The sequence below is a fragment of the Sceloporus undulatus genome, chromosome 4 (genome assembly GCF_019175285.1).
Source record: "Sceloporus undulatus isolate JIND9_A2432 ecotype Alabama chromosome 4, SceUnd_v1.1, whole genome shotgun sequence".
Taxonomy (NCBI): Eukaryota; Metazoa; Chordata; class Lepidosauria; order Squamata; family Phrynosomatidae; genus Sceloporus; species Sceloporus undulatus.
Window position 1 is genome coordinate 30,417,805 of NC_056525.1, and position 22,336 is coordinate 30,440,140.

General features: G+C 39.9%; 3 protein-coding genes across 4 annotated transcripts in view; 1 reads left to right on the plus strand and 2 right to left on the minus strand.

Moving 5' to 3' along the window:
- The window catches only part of NCOA3 (nuclear receptor coactivator 3), a 1,019,275-nt gene that overhangs the window by 956,483 nt on the left and 40,456 nt on the right, over positions 1-22,336 (minus strand). The window lies entirely within an intron of this gene.
- LOC121929923 (gremlin-1-like) lies at positions 565-1,101 on the minus strand. The gene has a single exon (XM_042465940.1). The coding sequence runs from the start codon at positions 1,099-1,101 to the stop codon at positions 565-567; it is 537 nt and encodes a 178-aa protein (XP_042321874.1).
- On the plus strand, positions 9,818-10,393 carry LOC121929922 (gremlin-1-like). Its single transcript, XM_042465939.1, has one exon. The coding sequence runs from the start codon at positions 9,818-9,820 to the stop codon at positions 10,391-10,393; it is 576 nt and encodes a 191-aa protein (XP_042321873.1).

A 22,336-nucleotide genomic window follows, 5' to 3' on the forward strand; every position in this document is an offset into this window, starting at 1 on the left:
ACATGTTCATGCACCACTTTGCCTACTGCCTCTTTATTAACCTCAGATCTTAAGCCCCCTTCCATATAAAGTTGTCCTTGTTCACACCGCTTTAAAAAAAACCCCATAGTTGAATAATTTATTGCCATTAAATATGAACCACAAAGAGTATTTCAGTAACAATCTCTAAACAACATTCCTTTTAGCATCTCCTTTAGGAAGCAACTCTGTCCAAAACACATCAGTGCTCCCACTTCTCCATTCAACACATTATTGATCATTATGAAAAGTGAACAGCATACATTTTCGTGAAAGATGAAAGGCAGAAAGCCCTGCATGCAGGTGAACTGGTGAGATAAATGGCCTAGAAAAAAGACTACAGTTATATAAGTGACAACCTGCATTCCGAAGTAGTAATGTACAAGTGATAACCTGCATTCCCAATTAATAATGTGACAGTCTGCATTCCCAATTAGTAATGTGGCTGTCTGCATGCTTTTCTGCTTGAGATTCACACACCCATATAAGCGATCTGTATTCAAGGAAGTAATTAAAGAGGTGCCATTTTGTGTACTCATGTATCTCCTAGTCCAGATTTACAATCATACAGCGACATTCTTCAACTTGTCTGATCTTCTTTTTCTTCCTTGGGGGCAAAAGGTCTGGGCAGTTCAGTATCACCGATGTGGTGGTGATTTTCTTTGGTTTGCAGAAGGAACAGGCTTGGAAGACACCTCTCTCATCACTGTTGTGCCATGGGATGTAGAAAGAATTGCACTGGCCATAACAAAACCTGTTTGTAAAGGTGTAGTTATTGCAGCCTTCCTCATGGATAGTTTGCTTGAACTCTTGCATTTTGCACCAGTCTTGCACCAGCTTTTTTTCTGTTATGTGTAGTGTGTCTGTGCTTGACTCAGTCACTTCATCACAAGGTATGTTTCCCATGTCTCTGAATTTGGAGTTTAAGCATTGCTGTGCCTGTTCTGAATCATTAGCCATCTTTTTGTCCAGATCTTTTCCAGAAATGTGGCCATGGGATGCTTGGATGCTGTGAATCTCCAGCATGTGCAGCAGAAGTCCAAGAAGGACAAGAATTCCAACAGGAGAAAATTTGCAATCCATCCTAGAATCATAGAAGGGAGTTTCACATAGTAATAGTCAAAAATTAAATCACAAAGCTACAAACAGCAGCTACCCTATTATACATCATGCAATCCATTACACAGAATCCAGACTTCTGATATCATGTACTAGAATTAGATGATTAAGATAGCAAAACACACCACAATATTACCACTTTTGAATGCTTCCTATAAAAAGAATGCTACAACTATTTTTTTAAAAAGGTACTTTACTAGGTGTAGTAGTCAAAGCTGCTCATTGCTATGCTAGCTTTCCATTCAAAACCAGCACCTTTATTTTATGCAGAGGAGCCTCAGTTGCATTAGTAACAAACCCCAGACCTTCAGATGCTGTTGGACTGCAGTGTCTATCAGCCTCAGCAAGAATAATTGTGAATGGTGAGTAATGCTGGGAGGAACAAACAAAACAATATCTAAAGCCTGTACCACTCATTCTCTTGTTGGTTAATGAGCCTTCATTGCTTTCCCTGTTAGAAAGCCTTTACAATTGTGTAAAGCTTAAAAAGAAAAGCAGTTTGCTTTTGCTTTGGCCTGTTGAGATGGGCTCCATTGCAGCCATCCTCTTCCTCCACTGAATTAATTGAAAGCAAACTACTTTAGCACTTTGAGTTCAGTTTGCAGCAATGGAAGAAAGCTGAGGACAAAGACAGAAAATTGGACATTTTACAACAGATGGGGGAAAAGATGACAGGGGATTCTTTAAGACTGTCCCCATCACATCAAGACAGCTAGAGATGTGCTCTTACCTATATTTCATGACTTAGTGGGCAAAACCCAATAAACATAACATTTAAATAATACCAAACTATTTACTAAAAACTAAAGGCTTCACAATATTATTTTTAAAAGTTACCAAAAGTTAACAATAAATGTAATAAAATATTTTAAAACAAGCAACACCAACTTTCTCCCAAGCAAAGTACTAACCTTATAAAAAACAAAACTTCCTCTGGAAGAAATGTGCTTCAGCCAACTGTCTGCTCTTCCTTTATATATCAAAAATGAATGCCAATTACCTAATTATTAAATAGTATCACCTGGTTTTTGACTGATCTCTAAAACAATTCTCTGAGACCCCCCTCCCATGCATAGACCTGCCATTACTCATGAGGAAACCTCCAAAGAAATAAATCTTTGCAGAATCTGCCTTGCCATTTTTCAAAGTTCCTCTTCAGCAGGATGGCCACAAAGGTGAGCCTTTGATCACTGTGTAGAAGAAGGAATTTCAATTAGTGACATTGATTCGACAAACTCCACCTGCCAAAATTTCCTCTCAAACAACAACTAATAAAGTTGTCCAGAGACCAAGGTTTGAATCCTGGCTTGGCCATGTCAACCCACTGAATGACCTTGGGTGAGGCACATTTTCTCCGCTTCAGAGGATGGCAATGGCAAACCCCCTCTGAAGAAACTTGCCATAAAAATCCCATGATAGGTTTGACTGAAGGTTGTCATTGTCAACAGTAAAGATACAGAAACCCTCTATTGTACCTTATCTACATTTTATCTAGCACACAATACATTACAAGGGAAGTAAGCAATGTGAATGGATTCCTCAACTTAAAAAAAATCTGGCAAAGGAGTAGTGTTTTTAGCTGACTGGCATTCACCAGCATCTAAAGCTAGGCATCCTGTCTCACTATTTTTGCTGATATGGGAATACAGTAAGCCCTGTTGTGGGGGAATACATCTGTCTGTGCTCTAGAAAAAGACTACAAAGCATCAAGAACCAGGGGGAGAGACCATAGAATAATGAGGGGCAGGGCTTCCTGGTTAGAACCATCTGAACTACAGTACATCTGATTTCTGAACACATCTTTCTAGTTAAGTTCTAATGAGAAGTTATGTGATACCAATGAAGACATACAGCAAGGACAGATTCTTGTTTTAAAGACCCTTGCCTACATTTTGCAGAAAAAGTATTTCAAGGACACATTGTTGTGTGCCTTCAAATAATTTTTTGACTTATGGTGACCCTACAGTGGGGTATTCTTGGCAAATTTCTTCAGAGAGGGTTTGGCATTGTCATCCTCTGAGGATGAAAGAGTGTGACTTGCCCAGGATCACTCCATGGGTTTCATGGCTGAAAGAGGATTCAAACCCTGTCCTCCAGAGTCCTAGTCCAGTGCTCAGACCATAATATCACACTAGCTTATTCAATGTGTTAAATGGTTGTGTATATATCCAGACATCCAAGAGGGTCCATGATTCCCAACATGTCATTGCATGTTTCTGACTTATTTCATTTACAAGTGGGCAACTATGAAAGTCTGAAGTCAGTTTTCGAACCTAAATGCTATCTGGGGTGTGAGGCAATTTGCAAAGTTTTAGCCCCCCTTCTCTGAACCATTTTAGCCCAGGAAAGCCTCCTTTTAGCCAGAGGAACTGAGCAGAAGTCATTTTGTCTTTCAAAAAAGGAAGAAAAAAAGAGGGGGAGACTTTCTGGGGCCTAAATTGCTTTCCCCTCCCCATGGCAAAAAAACACCACCAATGCTCTTTAGAAGGCATTTGGGGACAAAATATTTGGGATAAGGGACCAGAAAAATGGCCATGGGGCTGTTTTCCACTTTACCAACCATTATTGTCTTTTCTAATAAGTCATTTCATGTCATGATGTGGCCAAAGTATGATAGCCTCAGTTTGGTCATCCTGCCTTCCAGGGAGAATTCTGGCTTGATTTGCTCTAAGGCCCATTTACTGGTCACTTTGGTAGTCCATGGTATCCACAGAACTCTCCACAGGCAGCATATTTCAAATGAGTTGATTCTCTTCTTGTCAGCTTTCTTGACTGTCCAGCTTTCACAACCATATGTAGAAATACAATGGCATGGATGATCCTGACTTTGGGTTTCAATAATACTGTGCACCCTTGCTTTACGCGGGGGATCCATTCTGGACTCCCCTGCGTAAAGCAAATTCTGCCTATACTCAAGCCCCATTTAAATGAATGGGGCTTGTGCACGTGGTGGCACACACACCATTACTCCCTATGGAATGCACCGCCCCTTCCTCCCCGCGCGGCTTTCAGCATATGCTGACAGCCGCATAAAGCACGCCCGCATATGATGCGGGCGCACTGTACATCTTTACCCTCGAGGATCTTGTCTAGTTCTTTATACCTGTCTTTCCAAGTCCTAATCTTCTTCTAATTCTTGACTACAGTCTCCATTTTGATGCTAAGGTAAAGTCTTTCCGTGTTTCAAATTCTTCATCATCCACCTGCAGGCTCTAGTGTGCCCAACCCTTGTTTAATGTCATCCTTGTATCTCTGCTTGTAACCTTTTTCAACACTACATATATTTTACTGGTTTATCGTTTTGGTAGAATATTCAGCAATTCCACATTATTACTTTATGACCACAAAATATGTTTGCTCACAAAATTTATTTTTTGTATATATATTTGGTATCAATCAAGTTGTTTTGTCTGGCCCTCTGTACATGTGTTGGGTCTGCAGTGCTTCGCTGTTCATTCCATGTAAGCCCATTTGTGAATATGTCCATTCTATACCATAATTTGTACACACCTTTGGCCGAGACCCTTTATCATACCAGCATTTTCTGCATGACAGGGGGTTTTACTGGATGTCCCTTGTGGTCTCTTTCACCTCTATGATTCTAAGCATCTGCTGATGGAATTACATTGTGCCAGCACTGCACCATCCCGATACAGCCTTAGCACAAAGTACAGTGCGCCTGCGCCATACGCGGGCGCGCCATACGTGGCTTGAGCATACGCGCTCAAGCTGCGCGGGGCAGAAGGGGCGGCGCATCCCATTCATTTGAATGGGCGCGTGCGCCCGTTGCGCCCCACGCGCCACCGCGCCGCCGTGCACGAGCCCCATTGTTTCCAATGGGGCTCGAGCATAGGCGGAATTCGCCTTACGCGGCGGGATCCGGAACGGATCCCCCACGTAAGGCGAGGACCGACTGTATGTGAAACAGTGAATGTAATACAGCTGCCAATTCATGGCACAATCCACAGGCAGTAAGCAGTGCACAATGTACACTGTCACACTATTTGATGCACACTGTTGCATGATTCTGCATCTGCAATGATTCCGTAAATAGAAACCTGTTTCCTTCACCATCAGTTGGATACAATCATTCCACATTATCCAGCAAAGTCACTTTACATGCACAGCCTATGCCTGTGTATGTCACCAACAGGATTTGAGGCAAGGAGTGCTGCCTACATATTTTGTTACAGATTGTATTACAGTAGTCATCCTTTACATGTTGTTGTGTGCCTTCAAGTCATGCTAACCCTAAGGTGAACCTATCATGAGCTTTTCTGGGGCTGAGAGTTTGTGACTCACCCAAGGTCACCCAGTGGGTTTCCATGGCCAAGTGGGGAAATCAAACCCTGATTTTCAGAGTCATAGGCCAACACTCAAACCAGCATTTTTTTTAAAAAAAATTCAGATTGCCTAACCACATTGGTGGTACCTGTCATATATACAGAAAAAATTAATATACAGTGGGAGTCTAGTCAGAGCTTTCTGAGAGAAGGCTAAATGTCTCACAAAACCACAAATCCTAGCATTACATAGCATTGGAGTCATGGCAGGTAAAGCAGTATCAAACAACATTTTTTTCTGCAGTGCAGCTGCAGCCTATCAATGGTAATACATAATTGAACTGGATCACAGATAATATCCTTTTACAGCATCTTACAAATAGGTTTCAGTGCAAACTGATGTAAAATACTGTAAGACATAAATCACTACACTATGGATTTATAGTTCTGTATAAATATTTTGAAGGCTATCAATAGATTTATATCAATGTGATAGAGGTGTAAGTGCTTGATAGGTAGTGGGCAAAGATTCATTTTAATGAAATCTTCAGAATCATCTACATATTTTATGTGAGGCAGGGATGAAATTAAATTCCAAGCCTTCTATGAGAAGAACTCAGTCACTGTGACCATGTACTGTATGTGTACTATCAATTATTAGAACAAGGGAACAGTCAGATAGAGAAAACTAAAAAAGCATTCTAAAAAGACTGATTTTTTTTTTAAAAAAAAGCGTATGTTAGACTTGCAAATGGTAATGCAAATAAAAAAGTATGAAAAAAATCTAAATATCAAGGGTTGGCAATATGAGTTGTATGTGAAAAATAATCAGTAGCATGGCATGAATGAAACCTACTGGGTGACCTTAGACAAGTCACACTCTCTCAGTCTCAGAGGATGGCAATGGCAAACCCCCTCTGAAGAAACTTGCCAAGAAAACCTTGTGATAGATTCACCAGCTATGGTCTCTGTTTCTTGCTGTGGTAAATCGCCTGACTTGGAGTGTTATGTTGAATGATCTAGTTCCAGAGTACAGACAAAATTCCACCCCAAGAAACTAAATGATCTCCTCTCTATAGTGTTAAATGCATGTTACTGTATTTATGCATCGGGGGGGGGGGGAAGGAAGGGGACTTAAGGGGAGGATGAGAAAAACATCCAAAAAACCACAGAGTTCACTGTAAAGGGTATTCTTATATATATATATATATATATATATATATATATATATATATATATATTTTGTCCAATGCATTCTGGAGAGGCTTCTTTTTTAAAAGCCATACTTCAAATAAATAAGAGAAATGGTTAAGGCATCATTTAAGACAGTCAGACCATAATTTATTCTTACATTCTCCTCTCTTACTTTCATGATGCTATTAACAGACATGTATACCATTTAAATAAGACTACACAAATTCACACACAAAGACACAAAAATACAGGATTAAAGCTTCAATTAGAGATTTTCATTTAATTGTTTAGACCATTATTTTTTTTAAAAAAACCCACACAAACAAACTCTTTATCAGCCAGATCCTAAATTCATTTATTTTTGAAGAACTAAGTTGCAGGCAGAATACCTACTTTTTTGATATTGGTGATATCAATTAGCTAATCATTAAATTAGAAGGACTGGTCCTTTTGCAATTTTTCAGGTTTTGTTTTCCCCAAACAAATTCTTGAGGAAGCCTTGTAACATGTGATAGGTGAATGCAAGTGAAGAATAGCATGCTAGATGCAAAGGAGTACATGATTCCTGAATCTTCCATAGCTGTGTGGAACAAGGGATTTTGTCAGATATAATTTGCCATCCATGTTTCACTTGCTGAAATTTCATTTTCAACACAGTGATTAAAGGTTCAGCAATCTGCTCCTCTTTTCCATGAGACCATCCTAGTGAAGAAGAAGTTTGTCTCTGGTAAAATGGATTCCTTAAAGATTTATTTCTTCAGAGGTTTCCTCATAAGTAATGCTAGGTCTATGTAGAGGGATTGCTTGAGAGTCATTTTCAAAAAAAAAAAGACCTGCCAAAGGCCTGGTGTTGCTATTTAATGATTAGATAATTGACATTCACTGTTTGATATATAAGGGAGGGGGAGAGAGTTGGATGAAGCTCATTACTCCCAGAGGAAGGCTTTTTCAAAGGTTAGTACTTGGCTGTAAAAAAGTTTGCTTTGCCTGTTTTAAAACATTTGATTGTGCATATTGTTAAGTTTTGTTTTTAGTATTATTGGCTTCTGTGTGATGGTGTTAAAAGCATTAACATTTTATCTAATGGTTTTTCAAGCATATTGTAAAATGAAGAGAAGAAGAATGGGTTCCATGATGGTATGAATATCAAGTATCTTTGTAATTGTTTTCTTTCTTTTCAGTTTGTCCTGTAGTTTGGGAAAGGAGGCATCCCCCACTAAAACAAGGTACTTTTTGAAGGTTGGGCTTTTTTGTTTTGTTTTTTTGTTATATCTCTGATGATGATGTTTTAACGAGTTTTAAACTTTAATAATGTAATGTTTTAATCATTTGAAATGTTTAATTGTTTTTTAAACTTTGTATTTTTAATGTTTCATATTGTTTTAACTTAAGTTGTTTTAAATTTCATTAGTTGCCTTGAGTCCCTGTACCAGGATGGTTGGATATAAATAAATAGAATAATAATTCAATAGGTGGCCAAGCTTCCTCATTTACCCATTTTTCCCAGCTGTGCTGTGATACATAGAGATCTATTGTAGTCAAAAGGTTTTCCATACAGGGACGTAGCCGGGGGGGGGGGGGTGTTCTTGGGGTCTGTAACCCCCCTTCCATTAGAAAAGTGAATGGTGTGCGTTACTGTGCCGCCGTGCCCAAGCCCCATTATAATGGTGGCACTTAGTCTGGACCCCCCCTTCCTAAAATCCTGGCTACGTCCCTGTTCCATAGCCTAAGACTCTGATACAACAAATCATATCTCAATTAGTACAGGATTAAAAAATGCATGGCATAGGACATGATTTACAATTAACGTTTCAAATGTTTACATTCCATTTGGTTTCTGCATATTTGAGTAGGTGCGAAAATAGTGTAAGAAATGGATAGTGAAGCAGGAATCATCTGAGCAACTGGAATTTGGTTATTTTGGTAATATAAAGCTCATGGTTTAATTAAGCCATCTCTACTGTTGATTCTTAATGTTAATTTTATTTTTTAAATTTCTCACTCCAGCACTGATGTAAACTAACACTTTTCTTTTGCAGCTACACTGTTTCATCACGAATAACATCCTCTCTGAGCAGGTTTGTTCAATGTTGGTCTTATGAGAAAATAAACAGTGCTTTGAAATGGGGACTGAATCAGAAAAAACAAGGATATTGAATTTTCAAATAAATATGTTTAGCTAATATAGAAGTTGTAGGCTGAACTGACTAGCCCATAAAGGAGCCTATATTTCAAGACTTACTGGGTAAAAACCAGTAAACATAACATTTAAATAATACCAAACTATTTACTCAAGACTAAAGGCTTCACAATATTTTTTAAGTTACCAAAAGTTAACAATAAATGTAACAAAATATTTTAAAATAAGTAACACCAACTTTCTCCCCAGCAAAGTATTAACCTTATGAAAAGCAAAATTTCTTCTGGAAGAAATGTGCTTCAGCCAACTGTCCTCTCTTCCTTTATATATCAAAAATGAATGCCACTTGCCTAATCATTAAATAGTATCACCTGGTCTTTGACTATCTCTTAAAAAATTCTGAGACCACCCAATGCACAATTGGATCGATGTTTCCCTCCAGGTGTTGTTGAAACGTACCTCACAGCATTCCTTATCACTAGATAGGCTGCCTGGGCATTGCAATCCAACCACATCTGAAGGGTTGCAGTTTGTCCGCCCCTTGCATCAGGGATGTCATTTCTGAAAGCTCCTCCACATTTTTTGGTGCAATATTATTTCTTACAGAGTTCTGTTTACGGGAAAGTGGTATCTCTTGCTTGCCCCAAATTTTCTAGTCTTCTTTGTTACAGTGGGCCTTTGGTATCATCTGGGGTTTGGTTCCAGGACCTGCCGCAGATACCAACATTTGTGGATGCTCAAGTCCCATTAAATACAATGGCATATTAAGATGGAATCCCTTATCTAAAATTACAAAATCAAAGTTTGCTTTTTGGAATTTATATATTAAAAAATATATTTTCAAGCCATGGATGCTTGAATCAATGGATTAAAAAATTGTGGATATTGAAGGCTGACTGTACTTTGGCATTTTGCCACCTAACTGTACTACAGAGTCTTTATTGCACTCTATTACAGAGTGAGCAGAGAGTGCCTGATATATAATGGGGAAATTATTTTATGCAGCTTTGGGATTTAATTTGTGGCTGATGCTAAGTGATCAGATTCCTTCCTTGGTTTTAGGATGGACGACATAGTTCCTGCTTTTGGAATCCTCCTTTTGATAGGACTTCTGCTACCTACAGTGAAGGTTGAGCCCACTCAAGGTTCAGAAGGCATTGTTCTTGATAAAGATCTTGGTAAAAAGCTGAGCAGTAATAGAGAGCTGGCCCGGCAGTGGTTGCTAATGATGGGCCCCAAATTCCTTGAGGAGAAAGTAAAAAACCCACCTTCTGAAGAAGTGCCTGAATCAAGCTCAGATATAATAGAATCAAGTCCAGACACACTGTTCATCACAGAGAGAAATTATCTAAATCAAGGTTGGTGTAAAATGCAAGCACTCAAGCAAACTATCCACGAGGAAGGCTGTAAAAGCTACACCTTCATCAACCGGTTCTGTTATGGCCAGTGCAACTCCTTCTACATTCCTTGGCATACCAGTGATGAGAGAGGGGTCTTTCAGTCTTGTTTCTTCTGCAAACCAAAGAAAGTCAGCACCACAACAGTTATATTGCACTGCCCAGACCGTTTGCCCCCAAGAAGGATGAAGAGGATCAGGCAAGTTGAGGAATGTCGCTGTACGGCCATAGATGTGGACTAGGAGATGGCTACATACTCAACCTGACATCTGCTTAATTGCTTCCTTGAGTGTTCAGACTATCAGTTCTCCTGTGTGCTGGACTATAGGGTTGATTTGCATTATGGTTAATATATGTTTGGGGGGGGGGACTGATGTGTTTTGGAGTGTGAGTGAGGTTATGGAACGGATGTTCAGGATACTGTTGATGGAGTGCCTTATGTAAATAGTATTTAATGCCTTGTTTTTAATAAGAATAATAAATGGTTCAATTGTGATTTTAAAGAAGCTTAAGACCTTTACAAAAGAGGGGATAAAGGGTTGGGTGGATGAGTTGGAATACAAAGCAAAGAAAGGAATAATTGTAATTCAAGTTGGCCTGGCACTGATTTGGTTGATTCCACACTATAGATTATATACAGCAGGTAGTGTGGGTAGCAACTTCTGTTACAGTTCTTAAGTCACATACTTATTATGAGGATCTCTAGCCAGTCTTGTTCAATACAGCTATCAAAAAGTTCAGCATAAGGAAAGACACGATATAGCTTGAGCTGTGGAATTTGTCCCCATCACCTTTTGACAAAGATATTTCTAACATGTAGGACAATGTCCAGTCAAAATCTAGAAGTCTTGCTGAGAAAAATTTCCATTAGCTGGGATTTGGGTTTAAGTGCCTTACATAGGATTTCCCAGTGGCTAGATTCTGAAGCATGGGCATGATTTGGATATGGACTCGATTACTTCATTTTCAGTTACATCCCAATCATGACTAGTATATTAGTAGAACAAGTCTGCATAATTTTAGCATTCCCATGTGTCTTGTAGCTTTCCAGGGCTGCTGGGTGCAGCAGACCCAATACTGTTACCAGCACAGGTACTGCCATATAGTTTTCAGGTGAAAATAGTAGTTCTGGTAGCAAGGAAGGAAGGCAGGTACTGGGACAAAATCAATTATAGCCTGAGCCCAAACATTGGAGTGGGTAGTTTTTTGTGGTTTTTTTGGGCTATGGGGCCATGTTCTAGAAGAGTTTATTTCTGATGTTTCACCAGCATCTCTGGCTGGCATCTTCAGAGAAATTGTTATTTGTTATTAACACCTCAGTTCCTATCTCTTACCAGGGGAAGTTTATACTCCAAACACCCTCATTCCAAAATTTGTTAGGGTGCTCAGGTCAGCACAATCATGAACCCTGAGATTTCATGACCAAGCTTGACACATAAGGATGCATGTTTGTGACGACTCAAGAAATGGATCTCTTCATTCTAATTGCAACTTAGGTGGTATGATAGACATAAAAAGCATTTATGGGATGCTAATTTGTTGAGTTTTTTTTAAAAAAGACATCAAAAGTCCACTATAGTTGGTCACAGCATGTTACTCAACTTTTTAAAAACTTTCAAATTCAAACAAATATTTCTCTGGTTCGAAATAATGCCCCAGCTTAACTATGGGAATCATTCCTTATCTTCTAAAGGACCATTGAAGCTAGCAATTCCATACCTTTCAACAGTTTGGCAAAGACAGTTTTGATTTATCCCTTCACTCCACTTTTTCAGGTACTTTTAACATGTTTCTCTTTCATCCTCCTGTTTCCCCTTTTGTCCTCAGCTTGCTGCAACTGAGTTGAAGGTCAATTAACTCAGCAGAGGAGAGGGTAGAATCTTGCACTTCCCTGCGGACATGGGCAAAAACTAACTGCTGCAGTCTCTCCTAGTTTGTGTGTGCCTCTTCATTAATAACTTTTGCCATCTTGCCCACACTGATACTGCTAGGCCAGATGTGTCCCAGTTTACATTTGTGTAATGTTGGAGGATAAGCAATTGGTAAGAAAGGTTTTGATGTCCTCAAGCCAGTTTCCGCAGATCCATTTTAGTATCTCTTTATTCATGACAACCAAATACAGGTTATAGCCATCAAATTACAAAAATAATTAAAACCCTTTAAAACTTCTTTTTAGGAAGAGGGGAGCATAGTGTTTTGGAGTCCAAACAGAGGCATAAAGATGGATGCCCTCAAAGGCTGCAGTACTAAGCATACTGAGGCATACGGCCTAAGCCCTATTGAATTCAATAAGACTGACATCTGAGTTGATATGGTTAGGGCCATGCTGCCAGGAAAGCTTAACCAGTTATATTCACAAAGTTATCTGTAGCCCACTAAACTATATGTGTGTTTCTGTTGTTAGCAGTCTGTTCAACAGCTCTTTTTAAAAGATGCCTACTTTGAGATGAATCACTTTGCTGTGACACTGTGTCCAGGTTTTAATAATGTAGTTGTCACTCTCCATACTTTTTGCATTTTAAGTTCCCTGTCTGTATTCCCCTCATTGATATATAGACCTTGCATATACAGCAGCAATTTATGCATCTGCAATGGGCCAGAATTCTGTTACAAGTCTTAACTAGAATTAATGGGATTTACCATTCAACTGTACATTCAGTGAGTCTGCTTCAGTAATGACTAAAAATAGGATTCAGGCTGAATTGTAATGCAGTCACCTAAATCTCTACCATAAGAAAAGCAATTGTTCTTCAAGACATTAGTATTTCAAGCACCATCCCATAATGCAATAGACAACTCTGCCAGATACGATTGAGAAAGGTCACTAACACCAAGTTCAAGGTCCTGCCAGCCTTCTTTCAAGCTGAGACAAAGATTGGACTCTCCTTCTTTGGAGGTTTTAAAACAGAAGCTGGATGGCCATCTATCAAAAGTGCTTTGATTGTGTATTCCTGCACAGCAGAAGCAAGTTGGACTAATGGTCTTAGTGGTCTTTTCCAACTCTATAATTCTAGAGTTTAATAGGGCTCAACAGCTTTAAAATGCTGAGAACACAACATGTCCCAATCATGGTTTCAAAGTTTTCTGAGTGGCAGGGAAAGATGGAGAGATAGAGAGGGAAGGAAGAAGATGAATGGAGCCAGAGGGAGAAAGATAGAAGGGGAAGGAAGGAAGGAGATAACAAATGTAATCAAAGGACTGGGAAGAGAGAAGAAGGGGTTGGGGATTCTGATAAATTCCTCAATTTCCAAAAGCTTCAGGCAGGCAGAGCCCAATGGTCTGAAGCTACTATCTGTTGGCTAATAGAAATTTTAAAAAATTAAGGCAAAATAGCAAATACTTTCAGTTTGTTTAGAACAGGATATAATTTTGGGTACCAATAAAATGTTTAAAAATGCAATAATACTAAAAAAGAAAATGAAAATGAAAATAGCAACAACAGGACGGCCAATAACCTCCCCAGCAAGGGGGGGGTGGAGAAACATTGCAAGGAAAAGTAGTGATAAGCTAGTTCCCATCCCCAAACAGACCTTGCAAAATTTACTCTTATGGATCATAACTCCCAGATTCATCCAGCTATTATGGCTACTTAACCATTACCAACTAAAGTCATCAGCCAAAAAAGAGGACAAAGGAGAACACAGTTTTATACAAAATAGGCAAAATACAATTGATGAAATCATTACTGTCATTTAAATAGAAAATACACAACTCTCACTACAGCAAGGAGGCTATAATTTGTATTTTGTCCCCCTGATAGGGTCTCCCCATTCTTGTTCCTTCATAATGAGCTTTTGTGGGCTATGCCATTTCTGACTTATGGTGATCCTAAAGTGAACCTATCACGCAGTTTTCTGGGGTTGATAGTATGTGACTCATCCAAGGTCACCCAGTGGGTTTCCATGGACAAGTGGGGAATCAAAGTCTGATCTCCCCCATGTCAGAGTCCAGCACTCAAACCCCTACACCACATTGGCTCTCTTTGAATGGGCAGCTCTTCAAAAAGAATGTGCCCTCTGTAGAGCATGATGCACAGCCACCTTACAGACAGCATAACAAATGCTGTTCAATGAATGTTACAAAATAAGATTGCCCCAAATGAGCTTTTCTTGGCTGAAGTTTCACTTTGTGCCTATTTCCCACAATCCTATCTCCTGCTATCACTGTGAAATTTGCATACCCACAATGGATTTTCAGCTCTCACTTTGAGCCTGCATGCATCCATCTCAGCTAAAGCACTGAGGTTCAAGAAAAGTGTCATCTTGTTTTCAAGTAAGGTGCAAATTCATTTGTTCTACATCTCTTCTTTGGACTGTTAACGTCTGCAGTATTTCTAAAACCAGGACAATCTGAATCATAGAGACTGCATCCTAAGAGACAGGAAGAGAAGCAGAAAGAAACACAAGATTTGAATATTGTTGCTTAATTAGATCAGAACATCAATGTAAAAGCAACCTGGAAAGATGGGCAATTAGGGAGCTTTGTATTAATAACAGGCAATCATCTGAGCCAAGCTAAGTTTTTTAGAATAGTTAATTATAATTTTTTTTTAAAAAACCCTGATAAAATAGACCTCTAGCCCTTTAAAAAGAACCCATTTGCAAAATGAATCATCTATTATTCATAACACATGCTTTTGTTTGGTAAAACAAAGTCTTCCTAACTATTAATTATCCCAAAGGGTAACAAGGGAATCTAGAAATTCCCTTTCCAAATGGAATTAAAGACCTCATCCCATGATTGGCAGCCAAAGTGAAATGAAAAATGCAGCTACAATTCTTAGCAAAGTTAGCTGATTAACTTCAGAATCTTGTAACTTGTCATATACAGCAGGGGTTCTCAGACTGTGGGGCGGGACCCCAGTGATTCAGTGGGGGCGCACCAGACTTGGTGACCCTGATCCTTCTCTTTCCAAAATCTTTCTGTCCTGGAGAGGAAGAGAAAGGCAAGGAGGGTGCTTGGAGGCTTTGCATGAAGGAGGAGAAGGAGAGGAGTTACTTCCTTATACCATGTTAGAATATGAATATACATGAATGTGTGAATAACAATACACACATTAAACAAAATAATTTTATTCACATACTATGCCAAGGGGGAGGGGAGAACATCTAAATGGGAATCACAAGGGTAAAAATGTGAGAACTACTTATATATACCAACCCTTTAGTTCAGAAATCTAGGCTTAAGCAGTAAAAACTGAGAAAACCTTTATTCAGAAACTACAGATGTTCTTCATAGACATTTGTTATCAGCGCTAACCAGCAATTTCAAATCTTTGGCAGGCTACCTTCCCATTTGTTACAAAAGCAAAATATTATTTTCTTTCTCCTTTCACATGGGAGTCTGTCTTCTCCCAAGGGAAGCATTCTCAGGAGACTGACCGTGGATCTTCTCAAGGCAGCCTCAACTCCATTCCATTTGCTTGTTAATCACAAAAGAATGTGGCCAACAGGGCCAGCCAAACTGCACAAACATATGATGCAAACTTTCAGAGCACCACTGACTTCTTCTTCAGGTAAAGAAAAATCATACAGGAGAAAGAAAAAATATGTTAGAGTCACAGGCCTAACATAAAATCTAGGAAGTAAAATTTAAACTCCATTAGCAGCACAAAATGATACTGCTTGGACAGGATGGCCAAAGTGAAACAATTTATACCCAATCTTTTAATCATTGCTAGACACAAATGTGGGATCCAAATCTCCCTGAATTTGTTCCACTAGGAGGTGTATATCAGTTTCACATTCAAACTTTCTAAGTGCAAATTTTTCAAAAGTTCACCTTTTCAAACCTGTCGGGTTGACCATTTCTATGTCAGAAAAAAAAAACAACCCTAATTTCACTGGGAGAGCACAGACATTGGAATATATATTACAGAAAGGAATGGCAGAGGGGTGTGTGTGTGAGATCACTATCCCCCCACCCCCAGTAATTCTCCCCCATGAAATTTTGTTTCATTCTCCAGATTTCTAGCAGGTTTCTAGTATTTCAGAGAAATCTTATATTCTCTGTGTTTGCATTCCTTTGTTAATTTTGCCTGATTCTTTTCATAAAATCATAGAAAAAAACCACAAGGGCCATTCAGTCCAATCCCTGCCATGCAGGAAGACACCATCAAAGCATCCCCAACAGATAGCCATCCAGCCTCTGTTTAGTAACCTTCAAAGATGGAAACTCCACCACAGTCCAAGGCAACATACTCAACTGTCAAACAGCTATTACTCTCAGGATGTTCTTTTCTAATGTTTAGGTGGAATCTCTTTTCCTATAGTTTGAATCCACTGTAACATGTCCTAGTCTCTGGAGCAGGAGAAAACAAGTTTGTTCAATCCTCAGTATGACATCCCTTCAAATATTTAAAACATGGTTGTTAGGTCACCTTTGAGTACCTAAACTATTTCTAAATGCCCAACTGAAGATTTAAATTACTGCAATGCTAGATATTTGGAGAATGAAGGGAAAATTTATTGGGGGGTGGAGAAAGCCCCCATTTTTCCTGCCAGCATAGCTATACCCCTGTGGAGAACCCAGTTGCTTTCTATGAATAGAAAATAGGTAATTTTCACAACTGGCATGGTGCAGGTGACTGTTTAAGGGCAGAATGGATCTGTTCTTGGGGGGAGAGGGAGTTAAGCACAGTTCCCACAGGAGAATTCAAAATGCAAGCAGCTGTATCAATCCAGTTCCCTGTCTATATACTCCCAAAGAGCAGCAGTCCATAGCATAATACCCAATGGATCAGTTGACAGTAACAGAAGATACCACAAGGGCCATCCAGTCCAACCCCCTGACATGCAGGAAGACACAATCAAAGTACCCCTGAAAGATTGCCATACAGCCTCTGTTTTAAAACCTCCAAAGAAGTAGACTTCATCACACTCCAAGGGGGTGTATTCCACAGTCAAATAGATCTTACTGCCAGGAAGTCCTTCCTAATACTGAGGTGGAATCTCTTTTCCAGTAATTTGAATCCATTGCTCCTGGTCCTGTTCTCTGGAGCTGCAGAAAACAAGCTTGCTCCTTCCTCAATATTATCAAATTTGCAGATGACACCAAATTAGGAGGAGTAGCTAACACACCAGAGGATAGGATTAAAATTCAAAATGACCTGAATAGACCAGAAAGCTGGGCCACAGCTAACAAAATGAACTTTTACTGCACTTAGGGCAGAAAAATGAAAAGCACAGATATAGGATGGGGGACACCTGGCTGAACGAGACTACATGTGAAAGGGATCTAGCAGTCCAAGTAGACCACAAATTGAACATAAGTCAACAGTGTGATGCGGCAGCTAAAAAGGCCAATGGAATTTTAGCATGTCAATCCCCCTTTAAATAATTCTTTCCGAGCAACCCCTACAGTAACATAGTAAACTACAGTGTCACAGCAGCTACCAGCATATCCCTTGGCCATTTAGTGGCCATGGGATGGTTTTCTTTTCGTAGCCGGACACATTACAGAAAGCATTCCTTCTTCCCTCTGCTGACCCTCAGCACCAACACAGTCTCCCAGTACGAATAAAACAAAGGGAAGTCTGCACAACACACATTTGCCTTATTTCTGTGCAAATATTCTCAGTCTTTCCAGATTTCTACCATTGTACATCCTGCGATTGCATAGTTTAACTCAGTATTGTGGTGAAGAAGCATTTCTTTTCTTTTTTTACTCATCTCGCAAGAAGAAGCTGTAAGGCAAAATAATGTTTTGACACCTGGAATCTTGATTAAGTTAGGGATTACAAAAATAATACTGGTCATATCTGGCATTGGTATTGCTTAAATCAGAACATGCCCACTCTTAAGGGAACACAGAGGCTCAGTTAAAGTACATCAAAATAATGAATAGAAAAAGTTGGCTCCTGAAAATAGTTCTCCTGTGTGGGTTAAGAGGCTATTGAACCAAATGTTCCTGAAGAGATAATAATAGGGCTAATGTTAGAGAGACACACAAGGTTCAAATACTATTTAGGCAGGCAAGATCCCTGGGAATTGACATATTACATACCGCTGATTTCAATTCCTATAATATCCAAGTGTCAACTTTTTTAACACTGCATAATAAAGTGCTTCAGCTACAAACCACCACATTGCTCTGGATTTATTATAGTCCCTTTGGGAAGATGAAGCTCTAGACATTATTTTTCTTTGCTTTGCTTTCTGTTAGAAAATACAAACCAAAGATCTCCTTGTGTGCTTCTGCTAATGTGAAGATAGCTTTTTCTAAAGAATTGCAAGCTGTCTGTTTCTCCTCTTAAGTGGTCTGGTGCTGAGATCTTTTGTTTCTCTGGTATGTTTTGCAGGACTGCTCTTTTTTTGCAGCAGCTATTTTGTGGGGGCAAAAAATATGAACTTGTGAGCATTTTATTTCTGTTGAAGGAACAAGGCGAAAGGTAGATCTGGTCCGCAAGCTGCGTGAGCTAGGAGCAGTCGGAAAAGGGGTGTTGAGCAACATGGGCTCTCCATTTGTATTTTGATTGCACTCCCATCAGCCTCTAACTAACAAAGGAGACAGTGAGGATACAACAACATTTGAGAAAGACCTCACCTGTTGTTCTGTATGAGGCAGGCCTGGCAGAATATTAAAACTTGTCAGAGACAGGCAAAAGTTCTCGAAAAATATTCAAGTAGAGAGGCATTTCAAATGGTATTTGAGTGCATTTCAAATGACATTTGAATCTGTTTCATCCACACTCAACACTCTGTGAAACCGCCAAGTGTGAAATATATCTGAAGATTGAAGTGGGGATGCCATCAGTATGCTGATACAACGGTTCTATTTCATGGGATTCAGGCAAAGCTGTGAAAATGCAGTCAGTGTCGGCATGACCATTCAGTGGACTTAATGACATCAGTAAAATGAAACTCACTTGCCTGTTTTCTTTGCTTATGCTAATTTACTGTAGTATAACAGGCACAACCCAGCTAACAAACCAACTAGCACTGAAATTCCAGTTTTAACAATAATAATAAAATAATAATAATAATAAAGTTTATTTCTATACTATACCACTTTTCCACGTTGATCAAAGCGGTGTACAGAACAAAATCAATACAACAATACAGCAGTACAGAATAAAAATACAATAATACATACGATAAAACGAGTAAAAATAAAAAATTTACAAATACAATTTAAAACTATTAAACAAATCAAAGCCATACAAAATCTTTTTATGTCCACCGAGCTCTATTTTTCCTTCCTCTTCCTCTGTTTATCTGAAAGTTTTAATCACATCAGCACGGGATACAGTAAAAGAGTCCTGGGAAACACGTCTCAACCCAAGAAAGTTTGAGCTGGTCAAGAGGGAGAGTCTACTACAAGGCTGATATACTACAATAGCCATGTCTGCTTGTATTTGTTCTCCGCGTGAAAAGCTCAATCTCCCAGTGCTGCAAATGGAGTCCGGATAAGCAGATGTAATATCTCCCTACACATACCTTACTTAAATTGTCAACTGCTAGCACCACTGCGGAAAAATAAGCAAAAAAAATGCATGTGCAACAGCCACCTGGTGACATAAAAGGGACAATGCAAAGATTAGAAAAGAAATACACCAAGGAACTGACGTACAAGTAAAACGGGTAACTAACTTATTTTGAGTGCATTCACACTAACTTTCAGGCTACATTTAAAGACACCTCTTTATATATATAAAAACACACACACACAACATAGCTTGCTTGGAAAAATTGTGTGCAGAAAGTATTAAAACTGAGCAATCTAGTTTGAAAGGTAGTAGCCTTCAGTAGAGATTAAAAAACAAATTTAAGAAGCTTTAGAGTTCTTAGCTGACATATGAAATCTTAGAATTCAAAAATAAGTCTGTAGAATTGTAGAATCATAGAGTGGAAGAGACCACAAGGGCCATGCAGTCCCAATCCCTTGCCAGGAAGGAACTCACAAATCAAATCCCCGGAGATGGCCGTCCAGCCTCTTTTAAAGACTTTCAAGAGGGAGACTCCACCACACTTCAAGGGGAGTGTGTTGCATTGTTATGCAGCTCCTTACTGTCAGGAGGTTCGCCTAATGTTGAGGTTGAATCACTTTTCCTGTAGCTTGAATCCGTTCTCCTGCGTCCTATTCTCTGGAGGCAGGCAGAAAACAAGCCTGCTCCCCCTCAACATGACAATCCTTTTAAATATTTAAACAGGGCTATCATATCACCATCTTAACTGTTTCTTCTTCTCCAGGCTAAATATACCAGTCCTCTCCTCATAAGGCATGGTTTCCAAACCCCTTATATTTTAGTCACCCCTCCATGGACACGTTCAGCTTCTCCACATCGTTTTTTTAATTGTGGTGCGGCCAGCTACTGGACTCAAGCTTCGCAGTTGATCCTAGAGCAAACAAAATATAGTCTGCACTATTCTTGATCTAGACACTGTACTTCTGTTTATGCTGCCTAGAATTGCATGGGCCTTTTTTAGCTGCTGCATCAATCTGTGGTCTACTAGGATTCCTCCTTTTACATGTAGTTTGTTAGCAGGTGTCCCCAATGCTATATCTATCATTTCATTTTTTTTCATCCTAGGTGCAATACTTACATTCTCCCTGTTGTTATTCATTTTATATATTTTGTTACTTTTTGGCCCAGTTTCTAATCTATTCAGGTCATTTTGAATGTTGATTCTCTCCTCTGGGGTATTAGCCACTGCCTCTTAATTGGTGTCATCTGCAAATTTGATAAGCATGCCCTCTGTTATGACAGACCTATATATGCCCAATCCATACACAAGGATCTGAATTTGAATTGACATTCATCACACACAATGGGTATAACAGATCTGTCCTGCGCTTTCCACTCCACTTGAAGGTCTTAAAAACATTCTGGTGGCTAACAGACAGAGGGAGCAAAAAAACCACAAATGAAAGGGGACATTCAGAATGCAAATCATGTGAAGGCACCAAAACAACCATCCCTAACCTCAAACATTATGATTGGGCAAATAATAGGGATTTGTTTATATGCCGCCCAGTCACTGGGAACCCAGTGGCTACAACAGGGGGGATATAGATGGTTCCCTGCCCTTAGGCTTACAATCTAAAAAGACACGACACAAAAGGAGAAAGGAATGGTGAGGGAGGGGATCAGGTCCAGCATTCTTTTCTCTCCCTCTGAGGCCTGGACCAGCAATGGACTGAGGGGAGGGCTCTTTCTTAATCGAGGCGGGCCCATGCGTTGGGCCTGTCCTTTCACTCCCTCCCAGCCGAGATGACAGTTGTGGAAGGTGGGGTGGGCTCTTCCTCTTCAGCCCGACGGCATTGGGCCTGACTTGGTATTTCACTCCTCTAAGTCGCCAGAAGATACAGTTGAGGGGGAGGAGGCTCTCCTCTCAGGCCCACGCATTGGGGCCTGTAAAATTCCCTGGCCCTTAGCTTACAATCTAAAAAGACACACACAAAAGGAGAAAGGAATGGTGAGGGAGGTGATCCGGTCCCGCATTCTTCGTCCCCCTCTGAGGCCTGGCCAAAGGCAGATGACTGAGGGAGTTCTCTTTTCTTAATCGAGGCTGGCCCGTGGCGTTGGCCTGGTCCTTTCACTCCCTCCACAGGCCAGAAATGAGCATGTTGGAAGGAGATGTGAGGCTCTTCCTCTTCAGGCCCGACGGCTTGGGCCTGTACTGTTCACTCCCTCCGGCCAAAGATGACAGTTGCAAGGGGGGGTGGTTCTTAACCTTGGATTAGAGAGCAGGAGCTCTCAGTGAGAAAATCTCATCTCCTCTCTCTACCTATCCTCTGTAGTAATTTTCCTTATTTAGTGCTGTTAGTGAGACACCATCTGGGCTATTTATCTATAATGCAGTTGGCATTTTGGAACAACTGAATCAGAGTATCATCCACCAAATCTCAATCTAGATGATCCTACCCTGATTTGGGTCAGTCCAAATCAATCCAATTTGAAGCAGGGATTCAGCCAAAGTGTTGCTGTCAGGATGAGGGAGTTGTAGCTCTTCACCTCTGGCTCTACCTCACCACATGTTTATGCACCGCGCTGCCAGTTTTGGCCGGTGGTTAAACGCTTTCTCTAAGCAGCAGAGTTTCATAGAATAGGCTGAAGACCCTGACAAACTCTCCAAGCTTCTCACTCTTGGCTCCACAGAAGTCTTCACACATTCTCAAGATTCAGCGGGCTCTGTATCTTCACTCAGACACAGACAACTCAGTAGTCGTTATAAAAGATCTAC